The sequence below is a fragment of the Oncorhynchus masou genome, chromosome 27, assembly GCF_036934945.1.
Source record: "Oncorhynchus masou masou isolate Uvic2021 chromosome 27, UVic_Omas_1.1, whole genome shotgun sequence".
In the NCBI taxonomy this organism is placed as follows: Eukaryota; Metazoa; Chordata; class Actinopteri; order Salmoniformes; family Salmonidae; genus Oncorhynchus; species Oncorhynchus masou.
The window spans coordinates 45,265,516-45,279,671 of NC_088238.1; the positions used below are offsets into that span (position 1 = coordinate 45,265,516).

The 14,156-nt window shown below is 41.7% G+C and overlaps 1 protein-coding gene and 1 pseudogene across 1 annotated transcript in view; both read left to right on the plus strand.

Moving 5' to 3' along the window:
* Positions 1–573: 573 nt before the first annotated feature.
* LOC135516276 (uncharacterized) overlaps positions 574–14,156 on the plus strand; it is a 75,675-nt pseudogene continuing 62,092 nt past the window's right edge.
* LOC135516550 (uncharacterized) overlaps positions 5,819–14,156 on the plus strand; it is a 67,906-nt gene continuing 59,568 nt past the window's right edge. Inside the window, exon 1 of the mRNA XM_064940903.1 lies at positions 5,819–6,086. Within this exon, the coding sequence (XP_064796975.1) occupies positions 5,819–6,086 (268 nt within the window). The remainder of the gene's footprint in view (positions 6,087–14,156) is intronic.

Consider the following 14,156-nt stretch of genomic DNA (forward strand, 5'->3'; position numbering starts at 1 on the left):
TTCTGTTAGATTGCCTCCTATGAGAACAACATTAACCAGAGAGTGAAACAGAGTAAATAACATGTCATGTAGTGGTTGGCTGAAGCTTTCAATAAGACACGCACTCTCGGGTGTTACACCTCAGTTATTGGATGTTTCAGTGAATCATAGGGAATCAGATTAACATACAATTTACTTGTTTTATCCTGTCATCTGATGTACTGGAACTGTTAAATTACTTGGTCAAAAGAGTATTTGTTAACTTAAGGGGCACTTGATTTATTTTAACCTGTGCAATGGAGACAAGATAGCATAAATCACGTGCACCTAAAAAAGTGACTGTTAGAACACAAATGGTAAACAAATTGAAAATACAATTTTCACACAGGTCTGGCCAGAGTGAATGTGAGAAATACAAAATGACAATTACTTGCAAGTCCATTCAGGAGTCAGGGTACAATACAAGACCAATAGACGTCTGAATGAGACGTCAACAAAAATGACGCGTCCAGTTTGACCAATCAACAAAAACCCCATTGTTGAAGTGTTATATACATGGGAAGACATTCTCCACTGAAGATGACACCTTCAAAGATGGTCACCTTGTCTATGATATTTCTCGCCCTTAAACAAATGGGTAAGTCACATTTTTATATTTCTCTGCATGATTGAGGTGTACAATGAAAAAATACATTGGGTATAAATATTACAGTCGATGTCAGGCAATCCACATTGAATGGTTGCATTTTTAAGTATGTGATGGCTAATATACAGTTGAAGTCGGAAGTTTACATACACTTAGGTTGGAGTCATTAAAACTTGTTTTTCAACCACTCCACAAATTTCTTGTTAACAAACTATGGTTTCAGCAAGTCGGTTAGGACATCTACTTTGTGCATGATACAAGTTATTCTTCCAACAATTGTTTACTAATTCACCATATCACAATTCCAGTGGGTCAGAAGCTTACATTCACTAAGTTGACTGTGCCTTCAAGCAGCTTGGAAAATTCCAGAAAATTATGTCATGGCTCAAGAAGCTTCTGATAGGCTAATTGACATAATTTGAGTCAATTGGAGGTGTTTCTGTGGATGTATTTCGAGGCCTACCTTCAAACTCAGTGCCTCTTTGCTTGACATCATGGGAAAATCAAAAGAAATCAGCCAAGATCTCAGAAAAACAATTGTAGACCTCCACACGTCTGGTTCATCATTGGGAACAATTTCCAAACGCCTGAAGGTACCACATTCATCTGTACAAACAATAGTACGCAAGTATAAACACCACGGTATCACACAGCTGTCACACCGCTCAGGAAGGAGACACGTTCTGTCTCCTGGAGATGATCGTACTTTGGTGCGAAGTGCAAATCCATCCCAGAACAACAGTAAAGGACCTTGTGAAGATGCTGAAGCAAACAGGTACAAAAGTACCTAAATCCACAGTAAAACCACTTCTATATCGACATAACCTGAAAGGCAGCTCAGCAAGGAAGAAGCTACTGCTCCAAAACCACAATAAAAAGCCAGACTACGGTTTGCAACTGCACATGGGGACGAAGATCGAAACTTTTTGGAGAAATGTCCTCTGGTCTGATGAAACAAAAATAGAAGTGTTTGGCCATATTGACCGTTGTTATGTTTGGAGAAAAAAGGGGGATGCTTACAAGCCAATGAACACCTTCCCAACTGTGAAGCACGGGGGTGGGAGCATCATGTTGTGGAGGTGCTGGCTGCAGGAGTGACTGGTGCACTTCACAAAATAGATGGCATCATGAGGGAGGGAAGTTGTGTGGATATATTGAAGCAAAATCTCAAGACATCAGTTAAAGTTAAAGCTTGGTCACAAATGGGTCTTCCAAGTGGACAATAACCTCTAGCATACTTCCAAAGTTGTGGCAAAATGGCTTAAGGACAACAAAGTCAAGGTATTTGAGTGGCCATCACAAAGCCCTGACCTCAATCCTATAGAACATTTGTGGGCAGAACTGAAAAAGTGTATGTGAGCAAGGAGGCCTACAAACATGACTCAGTTACCCCAGCTCTGTCAGGAGGAATGTGCCAAAATTCCCCCAAGCTTGTGGAAGGCTACCCGAAACGTTTGACCGAAGTTAAACAATTTAAAGGCAATGCTACCAAATACTAATTGAGTGTATGTAAACTTCTGACCTACTGGGAATGTGATGAAAGAAATTAAAGCTGAAATAAATAATTCTCTCTACTATTATTCTGACATTTCACATTCTTAAAATACAGTGGTGATCCGAACTGACCTAAAACAGGGAATTTTTACTAGGATTAAATGTCAGGAGTTGTAAAAACTGAGTTTAAATGTATTTGGCTAAGGTGTATGTAAACTTCTGACTTCAACTGTAGGTAACTAATGTTTATTTTGTGTGTGGTAGAGATCATGCTCCAGCTGTGGCACAATTATCAGCCATTCACGTCACCCAATGTTAGAGACACAGTGACATTGCTCTCTGTCTATCTACGAAGGTGACATGATATTCCCCAGGTCATGTCAACATTTTTTAAAATTATGACAGTGGTGCTACATTCTACCATGAGTTTAAAGGTAACCCTCGCTTCTCAGTGGAAAGTGACAAAGGAAAAAATCACCTAAGAATCTCAGACACGGAACTCTCCGATTCAGCCTTATACTACTGTGGGAGCGCTTATGGAAACAAGGTGGAGTTTGGGGAAGGAACCATTGTCATTGTGAAAGGTCAGAGAGAATTCTTATTTTCAGACAGTTAAAAATCTTAGATTATACACAAAGGGTGTAGAAGAATAGATAAAGTCAATTCAATTATTTTGACAATGAAATGTACATAAAAGGTTGATGTCCACGCTCCCGCTGAAATATAATTAGCATAATGAAAAATGCCTATAAATATCCTTCAATTTAAGCTAGAGATATGTTTTTGTTGTTGCATTGGATGAGTCTCAATCCACTGCATCCACCTCTGTTGGTCTTCAGCATCTGTGGTGAAAGGTGACAGAGCTAGAGTGATGTTTGTCAGACCATGAGATATTCCAAAAATTGGTCTTCTCACAAAATCATCTGTATCGTTCGATCGATTTGGCCTACAAACTGTTATGGCCTACCCCTCTATGGAACGATGAGACTCTCACGAACATGATGGTGTTCTCCATTTTGCTCTACGGCCCCCACAAGCATCTTCGGACTCGTCTGCAGTCGGTACAGCCGATTTGCCAACTTCTGTATGTAACGTCCAAATAGTTTGGGCTACACACTAATATGACCCCTCTGTAGAAAGCCGAAACTCTCACAAAAACATAGATGTCGGTAGCTTTGCTCTAGACTTGTCTGAATGTCTCCCAATACCAGTTGAAAAAAATAAATGGAAGTATATATGGAGACTGTTTACTGCCAAAAATAAGGGGTTAAATAAATGTTTAAAGAAAGCACAGTGCTTGCTGCGTCCCTGCAGATCCAGGTTTGATCCCAGGCTGTGTCGCAGCCAGCAGCGACCGGAAGACCCATGAGGCGGCGTTAGGGGAGGGTTTGGCTGACCGGGTTGTCCTTGTCCCATCGTGCACTAGCGACTCCTGTGGTGAGCTGGGCGCACTGCACGCTGACACGGTCGCCAGGTTTACTGTGCTAGCGGGGTCGTGTGTCGTGGGATGCACGGCTATTGACCTTCGCCTCTCCCGAGTCAGTACAGGAGTTGCAGCAATTGGACAATACTGTAACTACCAATTGGGGAGGAAAAATTGTACAAAAAAATACAATAAAAATATTACTTAAAAAATAAGATTTAATGACATGATATTTATTTTCCAACAGCAAGACAGTTCTACAGCAGTCCGTGTCTAAATCTGTCCAGCCAAGAGACTCAGAGACTCTGAACTGTACAATACAAACTGAGACCTGTGAAGGAGAACACAGTGTCTATTGGTTCAGACATGGCTCAGGAGAATCCCATCCAGGAATAATTTCCTCCCATGGAGACAGGAGTGATCAGTGTGAGAACAGCCCTGAGGCTGGGTCCCCTACACAGAGCTGTGTTTACAACCTCCCCAAGAGGATCCTCAGCCTCTCTGATGCTGGGACTTACTACTGTGCTGTGGCCTCATGTGGGGAGATACTGTTTGGGAATGGGACCAAGCTGGATGTTGAGTGTGGTCACTCTGATGATCCACAGATGAGAATCCTGGTCCTTCTCTCTGTCATAAGAACTGGAGGTCTCCTCTGCTGTCTGACCATCTTCATCATAATCTACACCACCAGGAAATATATCAATCTAAGACAAATGTTGATGGACTTTGGTTTTGCAGTAAATGTTGGAAATATTATCACAAAGTATTGAAAAGTAGTATTTATTGCGATTGCTGAGCCGTTTCATATTGCATTTCTTCAAATGAATGGCCTGTGACCTTGTTGATTAAATTGTATTTTTGAAATCCATGTATATGTTGCTTCTTTTAGCATTAAGAAATATACATTTTAACAACTGATACTGAATAAAATAGACTTGTTCCTTCCCTTGTGTTCTGAACATAAAGTATGTCTGTATGAATGTGTGCAGAAGGCTTCTGCTGACCCAACCTACTGATAAATGCTAAACCCACCCATGCATATACACCCACACAGCGAGATGTTCACAGGTACCTGCACTCTGCGGTCTGCTGTGAGCACAAAACAAGGCCATCTCTACGCTTTGGACAGGCCTGCTGGCCTTTTACACACCCAGTGTCTCTATGTGGTTTTCAGCAGGATGTCTATGTGGTGTCACTGTTTTCTCTCATTCTTTCATTGTTGTTCACAACCATGACAATTAGCAACATAGTCCACATGTGTACTGTATGTCATGTAGCCTGTATCTTGTCGCTTACAAGATCATAGGTTTAATTCATTCAAACTACAATCATTTGTTTACAGAGTTTAAAGTAGAAATTGTATCAATGTACAGCGAAGAGGCCTAACCACGAGTTACACCCCTACTAAATGCTCAACTAGAGGGTTACCCTTGAGTTAGTACATGAATGACTGGGATAAGACTGACTTTCATTCTGGAGGTGTTTCCTCCACATGCCCTCACAGTAATGCTGCCAAATGACTTAAATGTAAATGTAAATGTATAACAGTCCTCCTATAGGTCGTCAGGAGTACTGCTTGTAACTGTTACATGGGGTGGGGCTAAATCTATCTAAGGCACACAACTGAGTTTAATAACAAGAGGATACAGGTTTATGTATGTGTAATGTATGCTTGAAAATGTATTGCATGCATACCAGATAACATCATTTTAACCCACTTTAATAAGGGACATTCAAATATTCTATTTTCACACTGCCTCAGTACTGGACATATTTGATTCAGTTGGTGCCCACATAGCAAATAATATAATGTTAAAACATTTATAAAAAGTAATTATCATCTAGACACCACAAAGTGTGTATGCTTCACCTACCCTCTCCAAAATATCCTATACAGTAAGCATTGGTTCGCTTTGCATGGATTAAATGAGAGATTTTCACTTACAAAGACCATGCTTGGTTGAATAAGTTGTTATCAAAAATGACATGTCCAGTTAGACCAATCACCAATAACCCCATAGTTGAAGTGTTGTCTACATACAGTAGGTGGACTTTTTCCTCAAGACACAAGTTGTGAAGAGGACATACTGGCACTTCTTGTAGATATGAGGAAGTCCAACTTTGATATTTCTCTGCTTAAGGGATGTAGACTCAGTTGCTTAATTGATGCAATTCATATAGGTATTTTTGGGGTATATTAAGGACTTGTGTAAGTAATGGATCATGTTTCTGTGTGTATTTTAGCTGCTGCACAATCCTTGGAAATGCATCTTATTATGGCCAATGTTGGAGAGACTGTGACTTTGCACTGCTTCTATAAAGGCAACCTGGCACTGTACCTTATGTGGTACAAGCAAACAATGGGTCACAATCCTCAACTCTTATCAACCTTCTACAAGTATAACAAGAATGCAACATTTTACCATGAATTTAAGGGTAACACTCGCTTCTCAGTGCAAAGCGGTGAAGGAATGAATGACCTAAAGATCTCAGACATGCAGCTCTCTGATTCAGCCACATACTATTGTGGGAACTCTTATGCCAGTTTTTAGAAGGAGTCATTCAACATCTGAATTTAGAGAGAAAGGAAATAGTAACTAATGTTTTGCAACTTTTTCCACACGTTTTGGATACAATGGCTTAATTATGCTGTATTTGCATAATCCAATATGACTGTGTATGATTTCAACAATGTTAAGTTGGGACACAATATTGGGAACAGATTTACTGACTTATAAACCTTTGGAAGTGATCAGCCGGATCAAGTGGTCCGACTGCACCCTCTCCTGTAGGTGGGCCGCGGTACAGCCACACTACTGATGAGCTCACCTGAGATCAATTGACTGATTACTGTTTGTGCTCTATTAACTTGGCATTCTTGGGCACAGGGACCATGGTGTTCTGCTTGAAACATGTAGGTATTGCAGACTCAGCCACGGACAGGTTGAAAATGTCAATGAAGAAAGATGTGTGTGTGTGTCTATATATATATATATACACACACAACTGAACGTGAATTTGGTCAGGTTGTCAAAGTTACACATTGCAGCTTTAATTTGTAGTGTTAAACCGTTTTTCTTATCTTATCATGCCGCTAACACGCCCTCAAACACACAGCAACCTCTTTACAGTTACTCTGTGGTTTGTGATGAACACAAGATGAGAATGTCTTCAGTTTTTTTAGGGCCTGTTGGCTTTGTACACAGGACCCTCTGCTCTCTCTCTCTCTCTCTCTCTCTCTCTCTCTCTCTCTCTCTCTCTCTCTCTGCTCTCTCTCTCTCTCTCTCACTCTCTCTCTCTCTCTCTCTCTCTCTCTCTCTCTCTCTCTCTCTCTCTCTCTCTCTCTCTCTCTCTCTCTCTCTCTCTCTCTCTCTCTCTCTCTCTCTCTCTCTCTCTCTCTCTCTGTCTCTCTCTCTGCTCTCTCTCTCTCACTCTTGCTCTTCAAGTTCTCTCTCTGTCTCTTCTCTGCTCTTCTCTCTCTCTAACTCTCTCTCTCTCTGCTCTGTGAAACTCTCTATTTCTCTCTTATCTCAACTCTCTCTCTCTCTCTCTCTGCTTTTCTCTCTTATCTCTCTCTCTGCTCTTTCTCTCTGCCTCTCTCTCTCTCTTCTCTCTCTCTCTCTCTCTCTCTCTCTCTCTCTCTCTCTCTCTCTCTCTCACTCTGTGGTTTTCAGCCGGATGTCTCAGAACTCTTAGAATTCTATCCATCCAATACAATTGAGTGTAAGTCCTGAATTATATTTTTTCCATAGATATTTTTTAGTGAGGTGAAGTGACTGTGTGATGATAGAAGCCCTAGTGGATGACAGTGTCATTGCATGCATCACAAATGAGTCTCTTGATGTTGACCACAGTAGCTGTAGTGATACAGAATAAGGGATGCCAAACTAAATTTGTGGACTTTTTCCACCAAAAACAGGTTGTGAGGAGGATGACAACTTCAAAGAGGATCACACTGTGTCTGGTAATTCCACTTCTTGTAGAGATGGGTAAGTCCAACTTTTATTTATCTCTGCTTATGAGATGTCCGCCCTTGATTTGGATGCTTGAGATATCATATGTAATACTTTACAGATACTTTGAATATGCTATGTTGTATTTTGGGTATGTAACATCAAATATACTACACTACCCAAAAAATAAAGGGAACACTTAAACAACACAATGTAACTCCAAATCAATCACACTTCTGTGAAATCAAAATGTCCACTTAGGAAGCAACACTGATTGACAATTTCACTTGCTGTTGTGCAAATGGAATAGACAAAAGGTGGAAATTATAGGCAATCAGCAAGACACCCCCAATAAAGGAGTGGTTCTACAGGTGGGGACCACAGACCACTTCTCAGTTCCTATGTTTCCTGGCTGATGTTTTGGTCACTTTTGAATGCTGGCGGTGCTTTTTATTTTACCTTTATTTAACCAGGCAAGTCAGTTAATTATAAATACTTATTTTCAATGACAGCCTAGGAACGGTGGGTTAGCTGTCAGGGGCAGAACGACAGGGGCAGAACAACAGATTTGTACCTTGTCAGCTCGGGGATTTGAACTTGCAACCTTCTGGTTACTAATCCAACGCTCTAATCACTAGGCTACCCTGCCTCTTTCCCTCTAGTGGTAGCATGAGACAGAGTCTAAAACCCACACAAGTGGCTCAGGTAGTGCAGTCTATTCCAGGATGGAAAATCAATGCGAGATGTGGCAAGAAGGTTTGCTGTGTCTGTCAGCGTATTGTCCAGAGCATGGAGGTGCTACCAGGAGACAGGCCTGTACATCAGGAGACGTGGAGGAGGCCGTAGGAGGGCAACAACCCAGCAGCAGGACCGCTACCTCTGCATTTGTGCAAGGAGGAGCAGGAGGAGCACTGCCAGAGCCCTGCAAAATGACCTCCAGCAGGCCAAAAATGTGCACATGTCTGCTCAAACCGTCAGAAACAGACTCCATGAGGGTGGTATGAGGGCCCGACGTCCACAGGTGGTGGTTGGGTTTACAGCCCAACACCGTGCAGGACGTTTGGCATTTGCCAGAGAACACAAAGATTGGCAAATTCGCCACTGGCACCCTGTGTTCTTCACAGATGAAAGCAGGTTCACACTGAGCACATGTGACAGACGCCGTGGAGAACGTTCTGCTGCCTGCAACATCCTCCAGCATCACCGGTTTGCCGGTGGGTCAGTCATGGTGTGGGGTTGCATTTCTTTGGGGGGCCGCACAGCCCTCCATGTGCTCGCCAGAGGTAGCCTGACTGCCACTAGGTACCGAGATGAGATCCTCAGACCCCTTGTGAGACCATATGCTGGTGCGGTTGGCCCTGGGTTCCTCCTAATGCAAGACAATGCTAGACCTCATGTGGCTGGAGTGTGTCAGCAGTTCCTGCAAGAGGAAGGCATTGATGCTATGGACTGGCCCGCCCGTTCCCCAGACCTGAATCCAATTGAGCACATCTGGGCATCATGTCTCGCTCCATCCACCAACGCCACATTGCACCACAGACTGTCCAGGAGTTGGCGGATGCTTTAGTCCAGGTCTGGGAGGAGATCCCTCAGGAGACCATCCGCCACCTCATCAGGAGCATGCCCAGGCGTTGTAGGGAGGTCATACAGGCACGTGGAGGCCACACACACTACTGAGACTCATTTTGACTTGTTTTAAGGACATTACATCAAAGTTGGATCAGCCTGTAGTGTGCTTTTCCATTTTAATTTTGAGTGTGACTCCAAATCCAGACCTCTATGGGTTGATACATTTGATTTCCATTGATCATTTTTGGTGTGATTTTGTTGTCAGCACATTCAACTATGTAAAGAACAAATATTTCATTCATTCAGATCTAGGATGTGTTATTTTAGTGTTCCCTTAATTTTTTGAGCAGTGTATATTGTTCATGTTCCTTAATAGATGTGGTAGCTGGTACTGAATCATCCATACTTCAGGACTGTGGTCTCGTATCAGCCAATGTTGGAAACACAGTGATTGTGCACAGGCTTCTATAAAGGCCACATAGCCATGCATTTCTCCTGGTACAAGCAACCCTTGGGAGATAAGCTTAAACTCTTCTCAACTGTCTAAGTTTGACAGGAACGCAACATTTAAACATCAGCTTAAGGATAAGGCCATTAAACAATTGTATTTTGTCTTCTAACTCCTCATTTGTAACCACACCCTGTACCACTGAGCTGTGTGGCCTGACTGAGTTGGAGAGGGCTACAGTGGGCCTGAGGTACAGCTCACAAATATACACTGCAGAAACTAATAGATTTACATTTCAATGCATTTAATATAACTACACAGATAGAAAATTCTAAGATTTGGCAAATCAATATTTTCAAAGATATGGCCAACCAATTTTCCTCTTCCATCTTTCCCCACTTTGTCATCTTGTAGCAGCATACACTACATGGGTGTCCAGCTCCTTCACTCTTCTCTTCTCCATCTTCCTCTTCTTGGAGGTGAAATTCAGAGCTGCATAATTCAGTGTATCTGGATCTTGGTTCTGTAGATTTGCCAACATGTAATTTTCACGATTGCTGAATTGCTTATATTTCAGTATTTAATCATGCACTATTTACCTGTCCAGTATTACCTGATCATTTTGTGGTTGTCTTTGAGAATCAGGTCCTGAAAATGATATAAAAGAGAGACGAGAGAATGGATCATTCCTTTTAAATGTGCACACTTACTCCTCATGAGAAAAACATCCACATTTGAAGTGTAGTTCACAGGTCCCATATTATCATGAAGTGGGTTCCTACCTGCGTTGTGTCTGTTTGCGTCTCGTCTGATCTTGAGGACCAGGATGAGGATGACTATAGGTAGAACAGCAGTCACAACACCCAGGATCACAACCAGGGGAAGGAGATACATGGTTCCATCATTATGCTCTCCTACAATACCGATAGTTCCATTACACTACCACCCATCACAACCACTGGGAAAAGGTTCATTGATCAATCATCCTTTCCTATCAAAAAAATGTCATTTAGAATCACAAGTATAAAAACTATACACCATAATCAAACAATTATTAGCTCAGATTAAAGATATGGGTTAAAATGTATGTTTTAAATTATTTTCACCATACAATAACAGACTAAGCATACCTTCAGGACATTGCTCTGGCTCTTTGTCAGAATCTTTGTAACCTTTTGGATGAATAGGAGAGTTTAATATTCTGACTACAATAAAAGTTGATTGAACATTGCCTTGTTTCCAACCCTTTTATGTGCACACTTGTAGCACAAACTTTCCTAGCATTCAGTTGTCACAGCTGAGAAATCGTTTAAAAGATTACCTTGAACCATCAGGACAGTCATGTTGGTGAAGATGAAATAATGATTGTACATTCCACAGAAGTATAGACCAGAATCAGTTACATCCACCTCTGTGATTTTGAGGAAGAATATTCTATTCCCAAATAACATTTCCACATGGCTGGGCTGAAAACCATTGTGATGCTTGACATATGGCTGAGAGCTGTACATCGACGCAATGCACAGAGGCTCTGAGACGTTGACTTGTTTGAACCAAGCAACGTGCCCTGGGACTTTAAGTACATCAGTGCACTGTAGGGTGACACTATCCCCAGGATGGACCACCACTGAGGGTGGCAGAGAGACCGAGATGACAGGGTCAAACCTGAAAGAGAGAGAGAACAGATTTATAAACACACATTTCTGTGAAATTATTACGGAATATACATCTGGTGTGATTTAATAAAAAGCTATTGTTCACATGCAAAATATTTTGCACACTCACACATATACTACACACACACACACACACACACACACACACACACACACACACACACACACACACACACACACACACACACACACACACACACACAGTCACGACTATTTGAAAGACCAAATCTATTAAAATCTGAACTGAAGATAGTAACTTACAGAAGCTGTAGAGGACCAGAGCTGGTACATATATTCGTGCCATTCTGTGTGTACATCCACACTGCCAGATCATTAAGGAAGGACTGAATCTTCAAATATGAGAGATGAATGTAACTTGTAATTATGGGTGGGACATAGTGTAACAACCATATAGCTGCATACACCACAGATTGATAACAAGCTACTGGTTTTCAATTTTTGCATTTGGTTTGAGAGACAGAATTATATTTTATCATGATCATAGAGGTTCCCAGAATGTAACATTGTAAATACTCAGAATGTATCAAATGTTTTGCAATAGACCACATTTTGTCCATTTTAAAGTAATAACCTTTGGAAAAAAGTCTGGATGAAAACAAATACTTCTACTTAAATCTGAATCTGTTTTGTCAATGATGATGCCCAGCATGGTTGGATCTCATAACTGTGTTGGTCAGGAGACACCCTGGAGTTGGTAGGTATTGGCTGGGATTGGTGGTGGTTGGCCAAAAGGGGGCACTATTCTGACTGCACTTAGTAGATCACGAAACTTAGAATCTCTTACGGTTTGCAGAAGCCATAATGGACTGGCCATCTGGAATTTCAGGCAAATACCAGATGGACTTGTCCGTCTTTAGCCACATTGGGCATCTTTAACTTTTTTTTTGTTGCACAAAATGATCATTATCTAGCTAATAATGAAATTCATGTAATTGACAATTTACTAACATCAGAAAACATTCATGTTTGTTCAATCAAACAGACTCCAACCTCTCCACAATGGCCAAGACCAGAGAGCTGTGTAAGGACATCAGAGATAAAATTGTAGACCTGCACAAGGCTGGGATAGGCTACAGGACAATAGGCAAGCAGCTTGGTGAGACGGCAACAACTGTTGGCGCAATCATTAGAAAATGGAAGAAGTTCAAGATGATGGATCACTCTCGGTCTGGGGCTCCATGCAAGATCTCACCTCGTGGGGCATCAATGATCATGAGGAAGGTGAGGGATCTGCCCAGAACTACACGGCAGGACCTGGTCAATGACCTGAAGAGAGCTGGGACCACAGTCTCAAAGAAAACCATTATTAACACACTACGCCGTCATGGATTAAAATCCTGCAGCGCATGCAAGGTCCCCCTGGTCAAGCCAGCGCATGTCCAGGCCCATCTTAAGTTTGTCAATGACCATCTGGATGATCCAGAGGAGGAATGGGAGAAGGTCATGTGGTCTGATGAGACAAAAATAGAGTTTTTTTTAGTTTTTGGTCTACACTCCACTCGCCGTGTTTGGAGGAAGAAGAAGGATGAGTAAAACCCCAAGAACACCATCCCATTGTGAAGCATGGAGGTGGAAACATCATTCTTTGGGGATGCTTTTCTGCAAAGGGGACTGGACGACTGCACCAGGGAACTAAGGAGTGGCTCCGTAAGAAGCATCGCAAGGTCCTGGAGTGGCCTAGCCAGTCTCCAGACCTGAACCCAATAGAAAGTTCATATTGCCCAGCAACAGCCCCGAAACCTGAAGGATCTGGAGAAGGTCTGTATGGAGGAGTGGGCCAAAATCCTTGCTGCAGTGTGTGCAAACCTGGTCAAGAACTACAGGAAATGTATGATCTCTGTAATTGCAAACAAAGTTTTCTGTACTAAGGTTTCTGATGTATCAAATACTTATCTCATGCAATAAAATGCAACTTATTTACTTAAAAATCATACAATGTCATTTTCTGGATTTTTGTTTTAGATTCCGTCTCTCACAGTTGAAGTGTACCTATGATAAAAAATGACAGACCTCTACATGCTTTGTAACTAGGAAAATCGGCAAAATCGGCAGTGTACCAAATACTTGGTTCTCCCCACTGTATATGTTGAAATTTCAAGGTTCCAAAGTGTGGTAATAAAAATGTGTATAAGCGATCATACAAGAGGTTTGAAAACAAGTCCTATGTCTAAGATATGAAAAATATTTGCTGGTATGAAGTGTGTAATGAGGAACAACCTGATTCCACACTTGAAGCACTTGTAAAATTGCTACTTCCGGTTACTGATAGGCATGCGCTCATCAAGAAATTGACTTTTAGAACTGCCAAATCCTCATGGATAGATGACGAATTGAAAAACTCTATGGCTTAAAGGGACGAGGCAAATGGAATAGCAAATAATTCTGACAACATAGCAGATTGGAAAATATACATTCAATTCAATACAGTCAATTTGTCACGCCTAGTCCTGCTCCCTCCCTCCGGTGCTCGACGTCAGCAGTCTACTAACCACCGGTCCTGGCAACCCACATTGCACACACCTGGTAATCATCATTGTGCACACGTTGGGCCAGTGACTGAAAGGTTGCTAGATCGAATCCCAAGGTAAAAATTGGTCATTCTGCCCCTGAGCAAGGCAGTTAACCCACTGTTCTTAGGCCATCATTGTAAATAAGAATTTGTTCTTAACTGACTTGACTAGTTAAATACATTTAAATTAACACCCATCGTTAAGCACAGCTGGACTTTATCCCCACCCTGATTACTCTACCTTCTTATAGCCCTCAACAACCTCAGTCATCAGGCTGTATTGGTTTTGGTTACGTTCAGTACGCTTCTCCAAATTTGTATTTCCTTCATGTTCATTAAATTGTGGAAGCAGCAGATCACACCATCTTCAAAACGGTCAAGGAACAGGGTCATCTACTCCATGTCAGGATTTTGCCCACTGTCAACTCATGTTCGGTA